At 43.0% G+C, this 21,178-nt stretch overlaps 1 protein-coding gene across 30 annotated transcripts in view; it reads right to left on the bottom strand.

Moving 5' to 3' along the window:
- Dock9 (dedicator of cytokinesis 9) overlaps positions 1–21,178 on the bottom strand; it is a 333,922-nt gene that overhangs the window by 191,396 nt on the left and 121,348 nt on the right. For 4 of the 30 annotated variants that reach the window (XM_008823568.3, XM_029558898.1, XM_008823571.3 and 1 more), the window contains exon 1: positions 13,677–13,802. The exons of 22 other annotated variants lie outside the window; for them this stretch is intronic. In XM_008823568.3, the coding sequence (XP_008821790.1) occupies positions 13,677–13,802 (126 nt within the window). Of the gene's footprint in view, positions 1–13,676; positions 13,979–21,178 lie in introns of those variants that run through there. 4 more of the 30 variants (XM_008823578.3, XM_029558902.1, XM_017795711.2 and 1 more) reach the window with 3 other exon arrangements.

Genomic DNA, 21,178 nt, shown 5'->3' with positions numbered 1-21,178 from the left:
TTAACAGAATAGAAATTGTTAAGGGGACTCTCCACCTGTAAGCTTGGGAACTTAAGCTTTTAACCTCTGGTTATGTTTTTTTCTATATAAAAGTTTACTCTAGAGATGTCACACTGGATTCCTGACACCCTTGTGTAGTAGTTCCTGGCCAGTAACAACTTTCATTCAGCAAAACTTTGAGTGCTCTTCTCTGATGAGGCACCCCACAACAGCTGCTCGTTCCATGGCACTAACTGGGAAAGATTAAGGAGGTTAGCTCTGCTGGAGTCTAGCAGGCCTAGAGTGCTCACAAGCGGTTTCCTCAACAAGGATCAAAACATGACTTCCAGCTAGGCATGATGGCACATGCCTTTAATCCTAGCACTTGGGAGGCAGAAGCAGGGAGATCTCTATGAGACTCAGGCCGAGCCTGGTCCATACATCAAATTCTAGTGGAGCTTGGGCTACAGGGAGACCCTGTTTCAAAAAAAAAAACAAAAACAAAACAAAAAAAACGAAAAAAATCCTGACTTCAAAAAATCCCACAGGAATGACCTGAGGCAAGGGACATGGAGCCAGACTGGCCTGGGAAAACTGCCCCTCATTTCAAGGACCTCATGGGCCCAGCCTGGCCATGGGCACAGAAACCACAGCACTCCCAGTTACTGAACACAGCACCTGGCAGTACAGAGACCCCCAACATTCATGCTTCCTTTCTACCACTCGCATGGATGCAGCAAACTTGAGGTGATGATGCCCTCACACTAACTGTTCTCACAGACTGTCTAAACCCCTCCCTCCCTACAGCATGTCCCACTTTGGGCCAGACAGCACACATTCATGCAAACTGAAACACCAGACGGAAAGGTAATCGGAACCAGGGAATCTTCCCAGCAGCAGGAAAATGAGCCTCTGGAATCCAGCCGACCTGGAGAGCACTCATCCACAAAATCATTTTAATTTTGGTTGAACACAAGGTCTGAAAGTCATGGGAAGAGAGAGACTCCAAGCAACAAAGTAATCCCACTGTCCTTCCCTCAGCCACAAGAGCTTCTTAGGAACTTTCTAGACATTTCTTGCCTTTGTGTCTCAGTTACTGAATGCTAACTAACACAAGATGAACTCCTGAATGCCACTTCTTAAAATAGCAAACTAAGGAAATGGCAAGTTTTGGTGCATTCTATTTTAAGAAATGAGAAACTCATCCCTGCTTATGAAAATTTAGGACTTCCTTAATTCCTCTTTGTGACAACAAAAGCAATTCGATTCTTCATGAAACTTAAATCCATTTTCAAAGGTGCTTTCAATATTGCAGCAGGACACTAGCACAGATGCTGGGGAGGGCAACAGGGCTGTGCTTCTGAGTCAGGTGACAAGAAGTGTGGGCCTCATGGCCTTCCTGTACTGTTTTCTTACACAGGACTCTTGCTACAAACTATCAAGAACTTTAAAAAGTTTTAGGATTTGAGAAATCCTCATTTTCATATAATTGGCGTGAGCTAAGAAAATTAATAACCTCCCTTCCCCATGCACAAATATTAGTGGTTTCTCTCCACAGGTATTGATACCGCTGTGTCTGTCCATGTGCACTGTGCCAGCTCTTTGAGACACCAAAAGATGACGGATGCAGCTTCTGACCAAAAGAGCTCACAGAGGAAAGACATCTGAACAAAAAGGGCAAAATGAGTAACAACGGTGGTACCCCAGGAGGGGGATTTGACTCACTATGACAAACCTAACCTGTCCCTAGAGGTAGGTGGCAGTGGGCCAGAATGTGGGGCCCAGTCTGTGGGTACTTCAGGAACCCTGGGAATCCAGTGTAAGGGAGACAACATGAGAGGCCTTTCTGAAAGATGGCACCTATATGACGACTGACTGAGAAGAGCAGCGGACAATGCCTTTGAAGAACAAGGGATGGCAGGTTGTGAGGCCTTTGTTCCTCTGAATGGGTGGGCAGCACTGGAGTCCAAAGGAATGGCTTCTAGCGGGTGTCCTTGCTCCACCTTTGCCCATGCGGTCCTCAGTCTCCTCTCTAAAATGCATATACATATTCTAAAGGTGTTCAGTTGAAGAGGTGGTCAAGGACTAGTTCACTTGAAGACTGTCCCAGACTACATCACGTGAGGCTAGATAAGGTCAGTCTAGCAGTGAAAAGGGCACTGAGGAAGCTGCAAGCAGGAGGATCATGGGGACTAACCGTTGCACACACCCTCCAGCAAAGGAAGATGACCAAAGCATCACCTAATGACAGATATGTTCCTCTGCCCATAGCTTGAGACTGCTAGCCTGGTGACACATACCTGCAATTGTTGCACTTTGGAGGCTGAGGCAGGAGTTCGAGACTAGCCTGGACTACATGGTGAAAGGCTATAATCAGGAAACAGTCCCATTCTCATTGAGTAACACAGTGTCATTTCTAGTCTGCTCATTGGCTTGTATAAAAATAAAGAAGTGTTTGGAAGCACAGCAAGTTTGATAATGTGAGCACCACAAGCTTGTGCAAACAACTGAACTTGAGATCACCTGGTCCTGATGTTTTAAGATGGGCTCAGGTGAGTGGGAGGGAAGGGACTATCCTGATCCTCAGGAGGGGTCCCCCCAACCTTGACTCAGGCTCTCCCCTTGGTCCCCAACAAAACGGTGCCTACATTTTAATTTCTACACTTCATTGACAATACACATAAGCATAATCTATAAATATAGGAGACAAGAACTTATCTGAGCTTGGATTTGGAAGACCACCTGAACTAGAATACTACAACACAACAGATGGCAGTTTGAAGACAGGCAGAACACCAAACTCTCAGACATCTAAATCTACTTCTCACACTGCCGTGCGGCATTATCCTCAAAACAAATGAAGGCCAACAGTGACACATTTGTGAATTCAGTTCTATATTCCGGATGCTTATAAGATGTCTAATTCCCCTTTAATATGGCACTTTCAAAAGCACTCAAATTAGAGAACCTGTGGATGGACCATGATTTTATTAATCTAGCATATCCCTGTGAGGTAAATGTGGACACTTCAAAATCAGTCCGTGTGATAGAAGAAAATTGGGGTTTTACAGAGGTCATTTTTATAAGCAGCCATGCCTTTCTAAAAGTATTACTCTACTGTTCAAATGAACAGAACTAAAACTCTGTGGGAAACTGATCAACAGCATCTGGAAATGTGTAAGAGAAACATTCGAATAGAAATTGTAGTAGCAATACTCATACCAATTAACTAAACCATCTCACTGCTCTTACTGAGTCAGTTGTGCTCAGTGAGGATGCTGCTGGGAATACTAATGAAGAGAGGAAGACAAGACAGGAATTTAGGGAACTTACTCCGTGCCCTGTGCCCACAAGTCACATGAGGAGAGGGCTCAGAGGACTGGGACTCACTCCCTTGCAAATACAGTGCTTAAAGCATCTTTTCTATCTCTGATACAGGCTGCAGGCCAAAGCTTTAAAGAAGGGTATGAGGAGAACAGAGGGGCAAAGGAAAGCCACCATGTATCTCCCTCATACACATTCATTTTTCTGGCCCCTAATTCTGCCTGCTGCTTTTGCACAGATGAAAGACATGGTTTTTAAAAAAAGATAGCTGTGCTGAGTGTGGTGGTACACACATTTAATCCCAGAACTTGAGAGGCAGAGGCAGGGGCTAGTGGCTCTCTGTCAGATCGAGACCCTGTCTCAAAAAGGCAAAAAAATAAAAAAAAGAAGACTCTATACTACAGAATACCTGTAGTTTTATTTGTTTTTTTTTTAGCATTATAGTTTAAATAATTATTAATTCTCCCTAAACAATGAAATCCATTTTTGAAACTCTGAAGTGAAGAAGTCAAGTAATTAAATGAAAACGCTCTAAAACCCAGCTGTAGTCAGATTTCAAAACAACTTACTTATTTAAGCTACTTATTTTAAGATATTGGGGCTGGAGGGTGGAATGCTCATAGGATACTCTGGCTCACAAAAGAGTTTCTGAAGGTTTATCAGCGAAAGGCAGTGAGTGCCAAGGCCAGTTAAGATAGGGCAGGTGTTGGGAATTAGAATTTATATCCCCATCCCCAAAATGATGAGTATTGTTGGAGATGGCACATGGGGGTTCCATATACCAGTCCAGAGGATGTCAAAGCTCAGTCCCAGACCAACAGCACCAGCAATATCTGGAACTTGTTAGAAATGCAAGCTTTCCCCAGACCCCCTGAATCAGTAGCTCTGGGGTGGTCCAGCACTGTTTCAGCAAACATTCTGGATGATTCTGATGCTGTTCAGTTTGGGAAACACTCTTACAGACCATCTGTTTCTGAGAATTCCACATTAGCAAGTATTTTCAAAAACTCCTGGCTCTACTGCTTACTCTCAATATGGCCTCAGGCAGAATGCATCACTTAGCCTTTAAGTAACCCTAAATGGGGCCTTGCCACCAAGTCTAACAACCTGAGTTCCAGTCCCCAGCCCCACAGGGTGGAAGAAGAGAACTGACTCCTGCAAGTTATCCTCTGACCTCCACAGGCCTGCAGAGGCATGCACACATGTACACACACACACACACACACACACACATTAATGAAATAAATGGCCCTATCTGAAAAGTGACAATTTCTATTCTCACAACCACAGTATTGAAGAGTTTGCATAGTTAGTGCCTGGTACAGAGCAGGAGCTCACCACATGTGTTACGAGGGTCATGTGTGTGTAGCTCAGATTCAATTCAATTTTAGCCCCCAACTGGCACATCCTTTGCCAGGCTACATACAGCTTATTTCATGAAGCCTTCCCAAAATGCTGTATAGTGGCATCACCTTCATAGACAGGTGGCAGCTCAGAGGAGTTAGAAGATTTAAGGGAGGTCATACAAAGGGTGACTCTGGGGTCTCCCAGCCCCAAGCCCAGGACTGTCCCCATCAGATGCGCAGGAAGCATGATGCAAACACATACCCAGTGCTTCATTCCTCCTGCTCTGCACTGGGCTGCTTCCACTTCCACACACCTGGAGATGACATGAGCACAGGGCTCTTTGCTCTGCCCTGAGCTACCAACCTCTTCAGTGTCATCTTCACAGAGAGAAGACGTGGAGTGCTTGCTTCAAGGACACTCGTGTTCTACTTGGAAAATATTAATAATCTTACTCTGAAATACTAAACCTTCCCTACGAGCCTTGCTTGGATGTTTGGGCACATGCAGATGCCACCAGGTACTATATAATTTATATTACAAATATAAACTAGCATTTCAGGGAATGAGCTTTGAAAAGAAAACCTTACACTAACATCATTTTTCCTTATGTATTCACAAATACATTAGCTCATCCAGTGATTCATGCCCCCATGACAAATTCCTATTTTGAGGCTAAATGTGTAAATTTATGGATGTGTACTATTTAGTGGTATTCAGTGAAGTGGCTACTAGCCACGTGTGACTATGGAGCACCTAAGATGTGGTCTTCTGGGGTTGGAGAGATGGATCAGTCAGTAAAGTGCTTGCACTGCAAACATGAGGACCATGAGGACTGGAGGTTGATACCCAAAACCTACATAAAAAAGTTGGGGCATGGTGGTGGACCTATAATCCCAGCGTTGGGGGGTGGGGACAGCGGTATCCCTAAGGCTTGCTGGCCAGCCAGCCTAATTCACTTGATGAGACCCTGTCTCAAAAAACAAGGTAGCATGGGACCCAAGGCTGTCTTCTACCCTGTGCACATACACAAATCCCATCACACACAGACACACATAAACAGACAGAGAGAGAGAGAGAGAGAGAGAGAGCCCAAGACATGTGCTTATTCTGAATTCAGATGTGCTATAGGCAGAGACTAAATGTCAGTGACAGAATGACTAAAAGAATATAAAACTACCTTGATATTTTTATAAGGATTAGTAGTATTTTGGAAATATTTGGCTAAAATTACATTAATTTCACCTGTTTTACTTCAGCTACTAGAAAATTTTAAATTATGTACCAATTACATACTATTTCTATTAGCATCGTTATAGACTTGGGAAATTTTATATGCAGATAATTTTTAAGACTTGAAGACAAAAAAAAAAAAACAAGAGAAAAAGTCCACTTTCTGAAATTTTTGGTAGTTTTCAGAAAAACCATCACAGGAGAGATGCAGCAATTAAATCAGGCTTTGTGAGATAGAGCAGGAGAACAGAGAGGCTCGGGGTATCTAAGCCCCTCTTCAGTGCCATGTCTGCCCTGGGAAGATCTGACTTCGTGTGTCCTGCAGGTCTCCACTGCACTGTAGATATGATTGGGCTACGTGGAAGTCAATGTGAGGAGATCACAGAGGTGACTCCCAGTATGTGTTAAACACCCAACATGGTCTTAAGGTTTCAAGCTGTGGCTTCCTGGAAAAAATGGTACTGGTAACAGGAAGCAACACTGGAGCAGAGGAACAGAGAAAGTATGACTTGGGTACCAAGGCTCAGCTACAAGCATGTTCACTAAACCAACATTTTCACAGACCTGTAGGAGAGCTAAGGCACAGGACTCACATCACTTCCTCCTTTTTAAAATTTTTTATCAGTTCAACACATCTCGGTGTTGACAGCTAAAGCTCTGAAGCTAGAAGAGAATGAAAAGGAGCAGGAGCACTCCATCACCTCCCTGGGGCATTTTGACACGATGTGCATTTTGACACACTGTGGAAGCCACAGCTAGCAAGTTGAAAGGCAACCTCTGAGAGGCAGAGGAGGTCATGCTTTACCACCTCCGCAAAGGAGACTCAGAGAAGACTGCTGAACAGGAAATGAACAGTTGTGTTCCAGGAAGAGTAGAGTAAGGCAGGGGGTCAACCTGGCAATCCCAAGCCCTTGGAAGGTGAGAGGTGGGCAGCCAACCACTCCTACCTCCATTCAACAGTCCTGATACAGAACTAACAAGTGGGTCTCATGAGCACCAGTGCTGGGCACCTGGTCCCACTTGCCACAACGTTTCCCTGGGGAGTAGATCCTGAAACAGAATTGTGGGACTGGCTGCCACCCAGGAAACCTGCAGGGCCCTCAGAGCCCTGCTGGTAAATGGTATGTATAGCTATTGGGGTAGGGCGCTGTGCCATGGGTAATCTTGGTTGTCACCCTGACAAACCTGGGAAGATGAAGTCTCAGTTGAAGGACTGCCTCCATCAGATTGGCCTGTGGGCCTGTCTGTGAGGAATGTTCTTGATCGCTCATTGATACAGAAGGGTCAAGCCCACTGTGGGCAGTACCATGCCTAGGCAGGTGGGCCTGGGCTGTGTAAAAAGGTGAGAAGCAAGCTAGTAAGTAGTGTTCCTTTGTTGGTTTCTGCTTCAAGCTTCTACCTTGAATGCCTGCCCTGGCTTCACTCAATGGACTGTAAAATCCGTAAGCTGAAATAAACCCCTTCTTCCCCAAGCTACCTTTGGTCATGGCGTTTATCATAGCAACAGAAAGTAAACTAGAACATGCTACAAATTTCTGAAGGCTTGAAATGCCTAAGAGAAACTTTGAACTAGTTATATTATAAGACATGGTATTTCGAACTTCTAGAAAGTTGAGCAAAAACTACAATTACATGTTGCCACAGACTCAAGCTGCGGTTTCTTATATCTCCTATCTACTGTTCTAAATTCTGCTCTCCTTTTATTCATTTCCAAGTGGATAACCCAGTCACTGTTTGTGATGAGATGTCCCATTTTGCAGTCCTCACAACCCCAAACCCAAGTGATTTAGAATAAATTAAGCTTAAAACTGGAAGCTAAAATTCCAGGGTCCTAGTCCAGACCCAACCCCAGGTTATTCTAGGAAAAGACCTGAGAGATGGTCTACCACCTGCCTCTTATTTCAAAGATGAGAAAACTGAAGCCCAGGGAGGGTGGGGAACATGGTGGTGACCCGCAAAGTTTGAGAGAAATGGTTCCATTGTTTCTCTGGGCAAACAGCAGCCTCTTCTAAACACTACAGGCACCAAGTTGCCCATTTTACTGATAAGGGAATAAACATTTTAGGGCTGTCCTGGCTCATGCTGTAAATGAAGAAAAAGAGAAGGTAGGGTGGAAAGCTTCAAGCCTGTGCATTCTCCTACCAGTTGTATGTACCTTTCTGGGAAGATGGTCCTTGTAACACTCGAAGGAGAGACTCCTCAGGCCGACTCGAGCTCATTCCTAGTTCCAGGTTCTTTAAGCATGACTATCATTTCCTTTATGAATCGTTCAACCGCATGCTCTGCCATTGTAACTTGATCCTTCAACAACTTTCAAGGCTTTTTGTTTAGGCTTTTTGTTTCAAGGCTTTGTGTGTGTGCGTGTGTGTGTGCGTGCGTGCGTGTGTGTGTGTGTGTGTGTGTGTGTGTGTGTGTGTGTGTGCTAGTGCCCACAGAGACTAAAACAGGGCCTTAGATTCCCTGGAGCTAGAGTTATAAACTGTTGTGAGCCACCTAATGTGGGTGCTGGGAACCAAACTCCAGGCCTCTGCAAGAACAGCAAATGCTCTTAACCCCTGAGCCATGTCTTCAGCCTCAATTTTTAAGTTTTCAGGACTGCTTTTACCTTTTTTATGTATCTTTCAATTCCTGATGCAAGCTGAAGTAAATATCCTTTGTCAATAAATTGTGCGAGCGTGTGTGAGTGTGTGTGTGTGTGTGTGTGTGTGTGTGTGTGTGTGTGTGTGTGTAAATATGGATCTCAGGAACCCTCAGGACTCTGCCATCCTGGCTCTGCCACTTACTAAGTGTGAAACTGAGCCAACTACCTAACCACTGTGTGCCAGTAAGAGGATTAATGCCAGTTCCTGCCTCTGTGGACTGAGTTCACTGAAATAAACACATCTAATGGGCATAAAACAGTGCCTAGCATGCAGCAAAGGATTGTTTTTTTTTCAATTATTATTATTATTATACCAAAACAAAAGGCAGCTAGCATTACCTTACTATACAAATCGGCGACCAGCCAGTCTGCTTGCATGTTAGGATAGAATGTGAAAAAGAAAAAAACTAGAGCAGGTAGATTTTCATTTTCTATACAAGCAAGAAAGCAAGCGTGGCTTGGCATTAGAATGAGGTGGAGACACAGCCTCTCAGGGACACTGTTACAGTCACCCCCCACTTTACCTAAATATGAACTTCCCAAAAACTACTTTCCCCATCACTCTACAAAACAGGTGCGCAATAATGGGAACCTCATATGTATTAGTTCTAGCCAGTCAGAAGCCCCCAAATCTACTGGAAAGCCAGCTGCAGTGCTAAAACATCCCAGAGCCCATCTTTCCCCCAGTGAGGATGTTAGGTATTGTCTTGTCTGGCCCAGGAGAGGAAGGTCTTTGTAGCCTGCAGTGACTACCCAGCAAGTCCAACAGATCTGAGGTCTTCTAAGTGTGGCTGAGTGAACTGTAGTGAATAAACAATGGTGGAAACACTAGCAGACAGACATGAAGGCTTATAGCTCTCAGGAAGTCAATGTCCTGATTCTGGTCACCTGTGAATGTGTCACCACACAAAGGCTGCAGGAACATTCCTAAGTCTCATACTACTGAAAAACCAGAAATGGCTCATTAAATAACAGCAACATATTATCCCTACTTTTTTTCTAAAGTAGTTTATGCACATACAGAAGGTGTCTCAGTGTAACTGAATTAACTCACTTAGGGTAACTCAGTCTTCTGGACTATGAGTATGATCCTTGCCCACAGGCTTGAGTTTCAGGAATTGTGTCTGCCTTCGCTTGGTCTGCTATGTCTAAAGTGAAAAGTTCAGGGTCAGAAAAACTCTAGTCTCCTCCCTCTGCCTGTGGGAGAGGAGATCCCAGGTCCTGCACTGACTTAGCCAGCTGGAAGCCTAGTCTTCCTCTACACAGATACAGGGGCGCTGCTGTAGCCTGCAGCTGCTTGGTGATCATGTGTGAATGGAAACACTCCAGTCAGAACTCAAATTCAGCTTTTAACACATTTGATGATCCCACAAAAAATAGAAAAAATTCAAAGCATGTCTGTGAAAACAGTATCAACAAACATCTGAGTCCACCTTACATGTGAAAGTTTAGTGCTTTTCTCTGGCTTCCATAGCCGACATTCCCAAAATAGGACCAGCATTGTGGTCCTTACCTGCTACCCAACAAAGGAGCTACACCAAATGACTTAGAACTCAGCCAGATTCCACTCTCTAAATGTCACACCCTTTCCTCTAAAGGGTTAGAGGGTAACAATTAGAATAAATTCTTCCCAGGAACTGCCTTAGAATCCGGGGGTGGGGGGGTGGCAGAGATTGGTATTCAGATGTGAGCAGGGTAACACGTAGACACAACAGCATCTGATTGCTGTCCAGTCCAGCATCCATAGCTACAGTCATCTCTATGGTTTCAGCAGTGGGTCTGGGTGGAATGAGGAAGTTTCACAGTGGCTTTCCTCCTCTGCTTATTGTCACAATGCAGGAATGCAGGAGACAAGACCCATCTAAGTAGATGCCTGTGAGCTGAACCCTTTAGCCTCTGAAGTTTTGTAATGTCCAAGCACATACTAACTTTGCAGGTGGGTATGGTGGCCTCTACCTCTCATCCCAACCCTTGGTGGGAGATGAGACAGAAGGATCTAGAATTCAAGACCACCACCACCACCACCACCACAGGCTGTCCCAGCCCTAAACTACTGCTGCTCAGGAAAACCATACACATTTCAGGGCAGAGAAAAAATGAATACTCTTGCCAAGCACAAGTGCAAAATTAAATGTTTAACAGTTTATAGGACAAAGACTGGCTTGCCTTTAAGATATATTTATCAGCCAGGTATGGTGGTGCATGCTAAAGGGGCAGAGGGGCAGAGGCAGATCTCTGCTAGATAGAGGTCAGCCTGGTCTACATAGTGAATTCCAGGCCGGCTGGGCTACAGATAGACGACCCGGTCTCAAAAAAAGCCAACAAACAAATAGCATATGGGCTAGGGAGATAGCTGTGGGTAAAGATCTTGCCATGTGAGTCTGAGGACGTAAATTCAATCCCCAGAACCCATGTAATAAAGCTAGGCATGATAGTAGTATGTACTTACAATCTTATAGCTAAGGAGACAAGAGGATCCCTGGGGCTTGCTGGCCACCCAGGCTATCCTAATCAGCATGCCTCAGGTCAATGAGAGACCCTATCTCAAAAAATAAGGTGTGGGCTAGAGAGATAGCTCAGAAGGTAAGAGCACAGGCTGCTCTAGCAGAGGACTCAGGCTCAGTTCCCAGTACCCACATGGCAGCTAATAACCTTCCTCAATTCCAGTTCCAGGAAATCCAATGCCCTCTTCTGACCTCTGCAAGCACTGCACACACATGGTACACTTGCACACAAGCAGGCAAAACACTCATACACATAAAATACAAACAAATAAAATATTAAAAAATAATAAAATGGATGGCACCCAAGGTTGACCTCTGGCCTCCAATATACACCTGCACATACACAAGCACACACATACAAAATAATAACACGAACCTTATATGGTTCTTGATATGTTGTGGGGAAAAAACACCAAACTCTTTTATTCATATACTTTTCAAAGTATACAGAAATAGGCACAGAGTTATGCTTTAATATGCACAGGGGAAAGTCTAGAGGAACACAGAAGATTATTAACAATGGTCACCTTCAAAGAGCAGGATAAGGGCAACTTTTCTTTCTTGCTTCTATACCGTTGACAGGGGCTGGAGATGTGGCTCAGTGGTAGAGAATTTGCCTTGCATGTTTGAATTGGAGCCCAGCAGAGGGAGGGGGGATACTATTTATATTTCATATTACATGCAGTAATTATTCCTTCTAAACTATTTAATACTTTCTCCTAGAGATTATTTCCACTTATGACAAATGCTACTTTCAAAATAAAGTATGTACCTATAACTAAACATCTCTCCATATAGTTCAGTCAAATTATAGGCTTGGGAATTCTCATCCAGACACATGGGCCACTGATGATACGCTAATGAATAGCACTCCAACACACTTCTCAGGGCAGTGCCAGAGAAATCACCTTAGCACAGCTCCATGTCTTCTCATTTGCTGTAGGCAACCATAGTCACAGGTAAAGAGATCTACCCTGGGCAGAAGCCCTGGATGAATATCCCTGCTTCTTCTAGCTGATATTCTTCTTATCTTGCTTGCCTTTATGGAAGAAGAGAACCCCTACAGATAAAAAAAGTGTCTTGTATCACAGCTTCCTTCGCCTTCCCTCACACCTCTCTGCAGGTGCGCAGAGCTGGAACACTACACAGGACCAGAAGCTTCCAAGTCAAGGAGCATTCACCCCTGTACAGCTGCAACCAGCCCAGCCTTGTCCCTTATAGTGGGAAAAGATCTCCCCAAGGAACTGTCTGAAGCGAGATTTGACTTAAACAACTAGTGTGTGCAGTAAAAATTTTTGAACACTAGAAAGAGAAGTCCATTTTTTAAATCACAACATCATTGCAATGTATCTGGATAAATATCTCTACACATCTGGAGAATCCCTGACAGAAGATGATGTTTAAGAATATTCACAAGGGAACCCAAACCACACAACTTCCTCCACGAAAGCTCAAGTTCCACTGGCTGGGAGCTTTAAGCAGCTCAGTCTACGTAGTATGCCAGCGGCTCCTGACACTCAACAGATAAATGAGATCAGGCTAGCAGAAAGGAATCTAGGGTAACAATGTCCTAGACATTATATGCCAGAAAGTGAAAGAAAAGAAAAAAAAAGTTGAAACATTGAAGATGAAAATCTGCAGTGAAAAAGAACTTATTTAACTGACTTCCTCAGCAATGAAATTTTGAAAGCAAAGAAACTACAATTCAATTCAAATTTTTTTCTCAGAAAGTTTAAGTTCCCATTCATTGTTGATATAATAAATTAGACACCTAACACTTTAACATGGAGGTCCAATTGCAGCAACTATAAACACACCACACACACACACACACACACACACACACACACACACACACACACAGTATATATAAAAGTACTAAGTACTAGTCTAACAATCCCTTTAACAGATCATTTGAAAGGCTCAATTGTCCCCTCTACAGTGCATGTTGGTAGTTTTTTGCAGCTTGCTTAAAAATTATGTGCCTTTATTGTACTAAAGAAATTCCAAAGACAAGTACAGCCTACTCACTAATAACAACACAACTACTTTTCACATTCTTCCTTCCAGAGTCTACCAAAGCACTTGACTTTGTCCAAACTGCTAAGAATTTAGCTAATGTTAAAACATCCATTTTTCACAGTTGCTTCACAGCTCAGATTCTTTTCTACTTTGTTCAAAGCAACCTTTCTTCCACGCAAAGAGAACATATGCAGTTTCAGCCAGGTGCATTTCGTACAGCCCTCATGGGCACCTGAAATTTTCTTAGTAATATAAATAGATAATGTAGAAAAGAGTTTAACTTTGCAAAGCACAACTTTTTTTAATGCCATAGTTGCAATTAAAACATCCCTGGCTGGGTTTACTTCTGGAAAGCACCGCAGCTAGATGGGGCATAATTTTGAACAATACCGAATTGTTTCATACAAAGAAGACTCCTGGGAACCACATTCACCCACAAAACGTTGACATTTCTTTCCTCTCAAGGAAGAATGGAAGTGAAACCTAAGTCAGTCTACAAGGAAAGGCAGAAAGAAAGGTTCACTAGAGACTGACAGGGAGAGAGAGAGAGAGAGAGAGAGAGAGAGAGAGAGAGAGAGATGCCAGCCTCATTCACACACTGTGACACAGCATGAGGACATCAGTCTTACCAGCACCGGGCTAGGACTCTCTGCTTCCACATCTCCAGGGGCTGCATCCTTGTACTGCAGGGGTGACTCTATGACCAGCTCTTTTTTGACATTTCTACTGGTTGTCCTGTACTTATCAGCCTGCATTCTCCACCCAGGACACCAGTCAGAAAGTCTGAAACGGGGACAGCTGCGAGTCCCTGGCTCCACGAAGCACCAAGCATGCCAGTGGCCAGGAGGTGGAAAGGAAACCGGTTTCCCAGGCACAAGGGGTCAGCCGCGCTGACTGGGTGTGCAGAGCCTGAGGGGTGGGAAGGCATGACAGGGAAGGCCGGCCTCCAGGGGTGTTACTACACAGCTCAGAAAATGGGAGGCTCCCTGTTCACCAGCCAAAGGAAAACAAACCCCAAACAGAACAATACACAGTGTACTGCCTTAGCGATAAAGACCAGCCTCATTGTGTCTGTTCCACGCGGCGTGGGCCAAATCAATGTGAATCCAAAGACTGTAGGATTGAAAAGAAAACCCGTCGTTCTCAGCGAGACTTCTCGGTAATTACTTCCAACCTGAAGCTCCCAGTTAGGTCACCTGCCTGGTCTTAAAGTGGAACAGTTTCAGAATGCTTTCGTTTATGTTATGGCTAAGCACCAAATGTTTGGCTCCTGATCAAAGCCGGAAACAAACAAGCAGAAAGGGTGTTCCCAGGGAATGCAGTGCAGAAGAGTTTCTCCCTGCAGGGCACACTGCAGCGGGCAAAAACTTCATGCACCCACTGTTCTATGCCAGAGAGATGATACTACATTTAATATATTAACATTCTGTGTAACAAAAGCATTTACCATGAACATTTTCTCTACATATACCAACATGTGTGTGGGTACCAGGAGGTGATATGCCCTTTACTAAGGACAGAGTGGGTCACCATGGAAATGTAGTTTCTTCTTTCAAGAAGCATAGGCCAAAGATGGAAGGCAAGATGAAGACATGGGAACTGGATGATGGATAGAGACAGTCACAAAAGCCTAGGAAAGGAAGTTTTTGCCCGCTGCAGTGTGCCCTGCAGGTTACAAAAGAATAGAAAAAGCTACATATGCATAAAATCGAAAGAAGAACTAAATCAAACCTTAGACGTGCCCTAGACATCAGATCAGTCAGGCAATGGAAACTGACAGGAAAACACAGCCTGAGCACTTTTTGAAGTGGCTCAAGAAGTTCTAAATAGGCCAGTTCTTCCTCAGATCCCATGACCACTAAGCTACCTAAATTCCTGGTCTTTAAGAAGAGGCCGCTCTCCAATTTGGTGAGTCAAACTATTCTGGTATTCTGTAAGTGATGTGAAGGACTTTAAAAGGTTATATGAAAAGTGCTGTGTTTACTGTGTCCCAAACAATACTTAAATCACACTGCACAGATATATAGCTAATCTTCATAACACCATACAACATAGCCCTGTTTCACACATAAGGAAACTATAGCAGAGTTTAAAAGCATGCAGGCGGCCACATGGCAAATACTGGCAACACAGATCCAGGCCACACATTCAACCATGGTACTTACTGAACTAGCTGCTTATTCTAACTCTGCTCGAATTGCTAGAAAGATACCACCTAGCAACTACTGATAATCTCTGTGTTTGGGTTTAATCCCATCAAGGAAATTCATTGAGGCATTAAAAGGGTCTTTAAGTAGTCTTTTAAGTGCTAGAGCATAGTATGTGTTCACTTAGTTGTAACTGTGGTTGATGCTAATGTTATCCCAAGCTAAAGAAATTAACCTTAATCTTAAATTCAGGACTCTTGGCTACATGGCCTAAGAGGACAGTTCCCATCACTGTGATGCTATAACATATTACAAAGATCTCCAGCAACTGAAAACTGTTCTGTTTTTTCTTGCTATGATCAAAGCAACTTGGAGAGAAAAGGGTTTGTTTCATCTTATACTTTCAGTCCATCACTGAGAGAAATAATGGAAGGAACTCAAGCAGGAACTGAAACAGAGATCATAGAGGAACACTGCTTACTGGCTTGCTTCCTGGTTCACATTCAGCTACTCATACAGCCCAGGCCCATCTGCCTAGGGATGGTGCTGCCCACAGTGGGATGGGCCCTCTTACATCAATTAGCAGTTGAGAAAATGCCCCCGCAGACATGCCCACAGGCCAATCTGATGGAAGTGATTCTTTAATTGAGGTCCCTCTTCCGAAGTGTGTCATCCAAGATTAGCCATCACAAAAATAAACCCTTTGGCATAGTGGCACATGCTCAGGCATGAGGATTGTGAGTTCAAAGCCAGCCTGGGCTACATACAAGACCTTGGCTCAAAAAGGGGTGAGGTATGGAAATGGCTCAGCAAGCATGAGGGCCCGAGTTTGGATTCCCAGCACCCACATAAAAGCCAGGAACAACAATGTGTATCTATAACCCCATTCCTCAGGTGGGGGAGACAGGAGAAACCTTAGAGCTCATTTGCTAGCCAGCCTAGCAGAATCGATGAGCTCCAGATTCAGTGAGTGACCCCATCTCAAAACATATGGTGGACAGCAATGTAAGACACCTGATGTCAACCTCTGGTCTCCACACCTATGTGTGCACAAATACATGCACACCTGTATGCATATATGCACACGCCCACAGAATATGTATATATGAGACACACACACACACACACACACACACCACACACAATCAACTGTTCTTCCAAATTTTGCCAATCATGGCAGTTGTTTTCCAATATTCCTTTGGAATAACCACACATTCATGACATCAGTCAGGCATTTTTCTTCTTGAGGATTTTGTATGTTTTCAAAAATAAATTAGCAATGATTTTATATTTCTTTTTATAATCAAGGAAAACAAGTTCTAATTGGCTCTGAGCTTCTAAGCAGCCAGGGCAAAAGGACAGCCATGATCAGTTCCATAATTTATGTCATCAAAAGGAGAAAACATGCCTTGTTGTAAAGCAAGTCTTTTTAAACTTTCTCATGCAGAGATTTATGCAAAGTGAGCTGATTAATATACTAGCAAAGGTTCTCAACTTTACAGGAAATGTAGTACAAGATTCACAAGGCTGTTCAGACCCTGCCTCAGAGCTTTAGATTTAAATACCAGATGAAGTAAAGCTAAAGCCATCATCTTGTCTGCGGTAAAGCACTCATCACCTTCAACTTATGACCCAACTCATGGAAGAAGAAAATTTTAGCTGGAGCTTAGAGGAATGGAGATACTATTGTCAGATGTTTTGCTATATAACATCTCAGCCATTTAAAGCACAGGTGTTTTACACTATTCACTGAGGACAGACTGACCTTCAGAAATATGGCCACCAAGGAAAGCTGAATGGTACAGCATTCAACCTCAGATTCCAAGCCTCTGAATAGGATGTGGTTTCTCTTCACTTTAGCACATGATGATCATATCTGGTCAGCACAGGCCCCAGAGGAAATGCCATTTCAGAAGGACAGGAAGTGGCCAAGTTATTCTTTACAACTTTTCTAAGAGCAAGGTATATGTCCGGTCTCTGAATTCAAACTCCACACACATCATCGAGTTCCTGAATCTGCTGACTTCAATGCTTTTACACACGTTAACCCATGCAATAAGAATTCACCCAGTAATATGCTTTAAGGGTAGGTAGTGCAGTAAGAGCACAGCACTAGGATGTTACAGCAGACCAGAGTATTCCTGTAGGAAGTAGGGGCTCTTTCAAAGCAGGACACAATGAATACTTCTACAAACAGGGATTTTGTTCTCACATTTTATATATATTCACACATTCTGGGTACTCAAAATCACGAAAACTTAAGGTAGATCTAAGGAATTTTTCTAGGGCAATTATTGATTCTGAAGAAAACTAACTTTAGTCTTCAACCCGGTCTTCCCTTCCCTTCCAGGAGACTATCCATCACAATCTAAGAAGCTGTAGATCCCTGAACATACCCAAACTCCAGTTTCAATGCCTTCTTCCTCAGGAAACATCACCTGATCTTCCCAGGCAGGATGAAGTTGCTGTTTCTCTGTTAACCCTCTGGGTACCACTCTCCTGTCACTAAAGGAGTTTTTTCAGAGTCTTCCCTCTAGTACATTTGCTTCAAATTTCAGTGAGAATGCACACTCATCAAGGGTAAGGATGGTGTCAAAACCACCTTAGAGACTGAATGCACTCAAAACTTAGTGCTAAATACAATGTTAATGCCAGTGTTGGGTCACTGGTCACCTTTAACCCTAAAACAAAATGAAGTGTTCACCAAAAATGCACACATTTTCATTTGTTAAAGGACTCAATTAAATCAGCAGCTTTAACTCTTTTTCTAGAGTCAAAACCTAAGGAAAATTTACTAACAATTAGTATTCCTTTTCCTCAGCTAAGAAAATGTTATTCTGCAAAACTTGTTAGATGTTTTATAAAACAAAGATGTATTTCAACAGAATAACTAGACTTTTAAAAATCATTCATATCTAGATAGGCTGACTAGATTCAACAGATGGACAAGCACTGGGGAATGGTTGGGGGTGCTGACAACACAGTGGACAGTAACAGGGATGACAGAGTATATGGGCTCCAGTGGTAGGGGGGCACTATGGGAGGACGCCATTTGGGAAGTGGGTATATAGATGAATAAGATTGTTTGGATGTTCTGTATGATATACACAAAAAAAAATCAACCAATAAAAAAAGGAGTTATATTTGAGGAGGAAGCATAAAAATTTACTTCATGTTAATTAGTAGAGGTGATAAACATTACCATTGAAATCTACCTGATGGCTTTATATCCATACTCAGGTACCAAGAATCCAAGTATAACCGACTGTGACTAGTAATAATTAGATACATAGAGCACTAGCCAAGCATGGTGTGGTATGTGCCTGTAGTCTCAGAGTCTTGGCATACTAAGGTAAGAAGATCACTTGAGGGGCTGGAAAGATGGCTCAACACTGGCTGAGCACTGGCTGCCCTTGCAAAGAACCTGATTTAGGTTCCCAGCATCCATATGGCTGCTAACAACTATCTATAACTCTGGTTCCAGGGGATCTGACGCCCTCTTCTGGTCACTGTGGGCATTACATGCATGTGTTGCACTTGCATGCAGATAAAACACTCATACACAATAAATTAAAAAATAAATAAATAAATAAATAAATAAATAAATAAAAATTTTTAAAAATCATTAATAATAGGGCTGACAAGATTGCTCAGTGGGTAAAGGTGCTTACTTCCAAGTCTGATGAGCTGAGTTTGAGCCCCAGAACTCACAAATAAATGAATTTTAATTTTATTTTTTTAAAAAAGCACAAATAATGGAGCATGGTGTAGTTCCAGCACTAGTAGCCTGGGAAAGGAGGATCACCATGAGTTTGGGGCCAGCTTGAGCTATAAGATAAGACCCTATCTCAAAAAAAAATACCAATAAACTTTCTTTTAGCAATGATTCTATGTAAAATTTGATGCTGTACTTGCTGCAGGCTAATAGCCATAAGGGGAATAACCACACAGGAATAAATATCCACTACCTCGGCCTAAAGGCAATTTTTTACCCTCCTATGCCTCTTAGCATATTGAAAGGATATTTACAATACAATAATTAACTTTAAAGACAAATGAAAACACAGATATATGTCTGTAAGTGTTTAGTCTCTAAGGCAATCATTCCTTTGCTCTGGGAAAACAGAAACAGTAAGTAGAAATTAAGAAAAACTGCAAAAAGGAGCCAACGGCTAAAGATTTCCCACGGTGTATTGTTACTGGTCAGCTTGGTGGCCAAAGAAAAGAAAAGGTGTCAGGAAATGATGTGCGCTTCTGGAAAAAGAAAAATGTAGTAGTGGAGAGCAGAACAGCATTGGGGCAAAGCAGGAAATAGTGAGTAACAGGAGGGAGGGCAACACTACTAGAGGACAGAAAAGATGGGGACAAGCAAAGCTGGAAAAAGGATTCCAAAGTCAGAATCGATGAGGGCCCCTTGGGACAGTCAATGAACAACGCATCCTGACTCAGATCTGAAGCTCACCTCCATCATTTTTATCCTTAGAGATTTAACTAGATAACCACAAAGAGGAAATCCACATTGCCATCTATGCCAGTGTTTCTTAGCCTGAAATCCAGCACTAAACTTGGGAGGAAGGTGGTCTGTGAGCCCTCTACAATTACAAGGTTTTGTGTGTGACTGTGAGTTTTCTTATGTAAGGCCCACAGAACTCCTCTGGTTCCCAGAGAAGCGTTGCAAAGAGAGCCTCCAATCACAGAATGAGGAAGCCCATGAATTTCAAGGTGTTGACAGGTTCACATTCTATTTAAGTAGGGTTAACAGCAACTTAAACAGACATTAGCCTGCAAACAGCAGTATGACCTTGGATGCAAGTTGGACCGGCTGCCTGAAGGCCAATCCACAAGCCTCATAAGCAGTGGACACCTCAAGGCCAATACTTACAGCTGTGAACCAGGACAAGGAATTTAACCACTCACATCTGTTGTCTAAGAGCTTTTGATGCTACTGAGAAAATGCTTACAATATTACACAGATAAGATTGTTTGTTTGCTTGCTTGTTTGTTGGGACAGGATCTTCCTGTAGCTGCAGTTGGCCTAGAATGCACTGTGTAGACCAGGCTGGCCTCCAACTCACAGAGATCCACCTGCCTCTGCCTCCTGAGTGCTGTGATTAAAGGTGTGCACTGCCACACCAGGTATATACATACAAAGATTTTAAAATTACAAAACATGACCATTGGCTACCTTTCGTATATGGAACTATTCGTGATTTTTGAAGTCATTTACAATTTTGCAAATTTTCTTCAAAAGTGCTTATTACTTTTTTAGTAAGAAATAAATGAAGGCGGACTGGAGAAATGGCTCAGCAGTTTAAAGCACTGGCTGCTCTTCCAGAGGACCTGGGTTCGATTCCCAGCACTTACATGGTGGCTAACAACTATCTGTAACTCCAGTTCCAGGGGATCTGATGCCCTCTTCTGACCAATGTGTGCACTGCACAAAACAGTGCACTTACATACATGCATGCAATATGCACATGCACATAAAAATAATTTTAAAAAATAAAAGAAATAAATGAATGCATAAGATTATCAGAAAATGGTATGGGGGAAAGTTCACACTAGATTCTAACCCCTACCACGCCGCTCAACAGCCATGTGACAAAAAAAAAAAATCACTTCACCCCTCTTGGCCCCATTTATTTTACTGCAAAATATAACGTGAAAGACTTATACCAAATGATCTTTCTAGGTATATATATTTATAATTTAACTATTAGAACTTCCTTTTGGGGCTGGAGTGATGGAACAGTTAATAACACATATTGCTCTTGCAGAGGATCAGAGTTTGGTTTGCAGCACACACATAAGGTAGCTCACAAAGGCCTATAACTCAAGTTCCAGGGGATCCAATGTCCTCTTCTGGCCTCCTTGGGCACCCACACGCATGTGCACATTTATGCATAAATACGATAAATCTAGAAGAAGAAGAAGAAGAAGAAGAAGAAGAAGAAGAAGAAGAAGGAGGAGGAGGAGGAGGAGGA

Source organism: Nannospalax galili, unplaced genomic scaffold, assembly GCF_000622305.1.
Source record: "Nannospalax galili isolate Female #2095 unplaced genomic scaffold, S.galili_v1.0 scaffold528, whole genome shotgun sequence".
NCBI classification, from domain to species: Eukaryota; Metazoa; Chordata; class Mammalia; order Rodentia; family Spalacidae; genus Nannospalax; species Nannospalax galili.
This window is presented reverse-complemented; position numbering and strand designations above follow the sequence as displayed.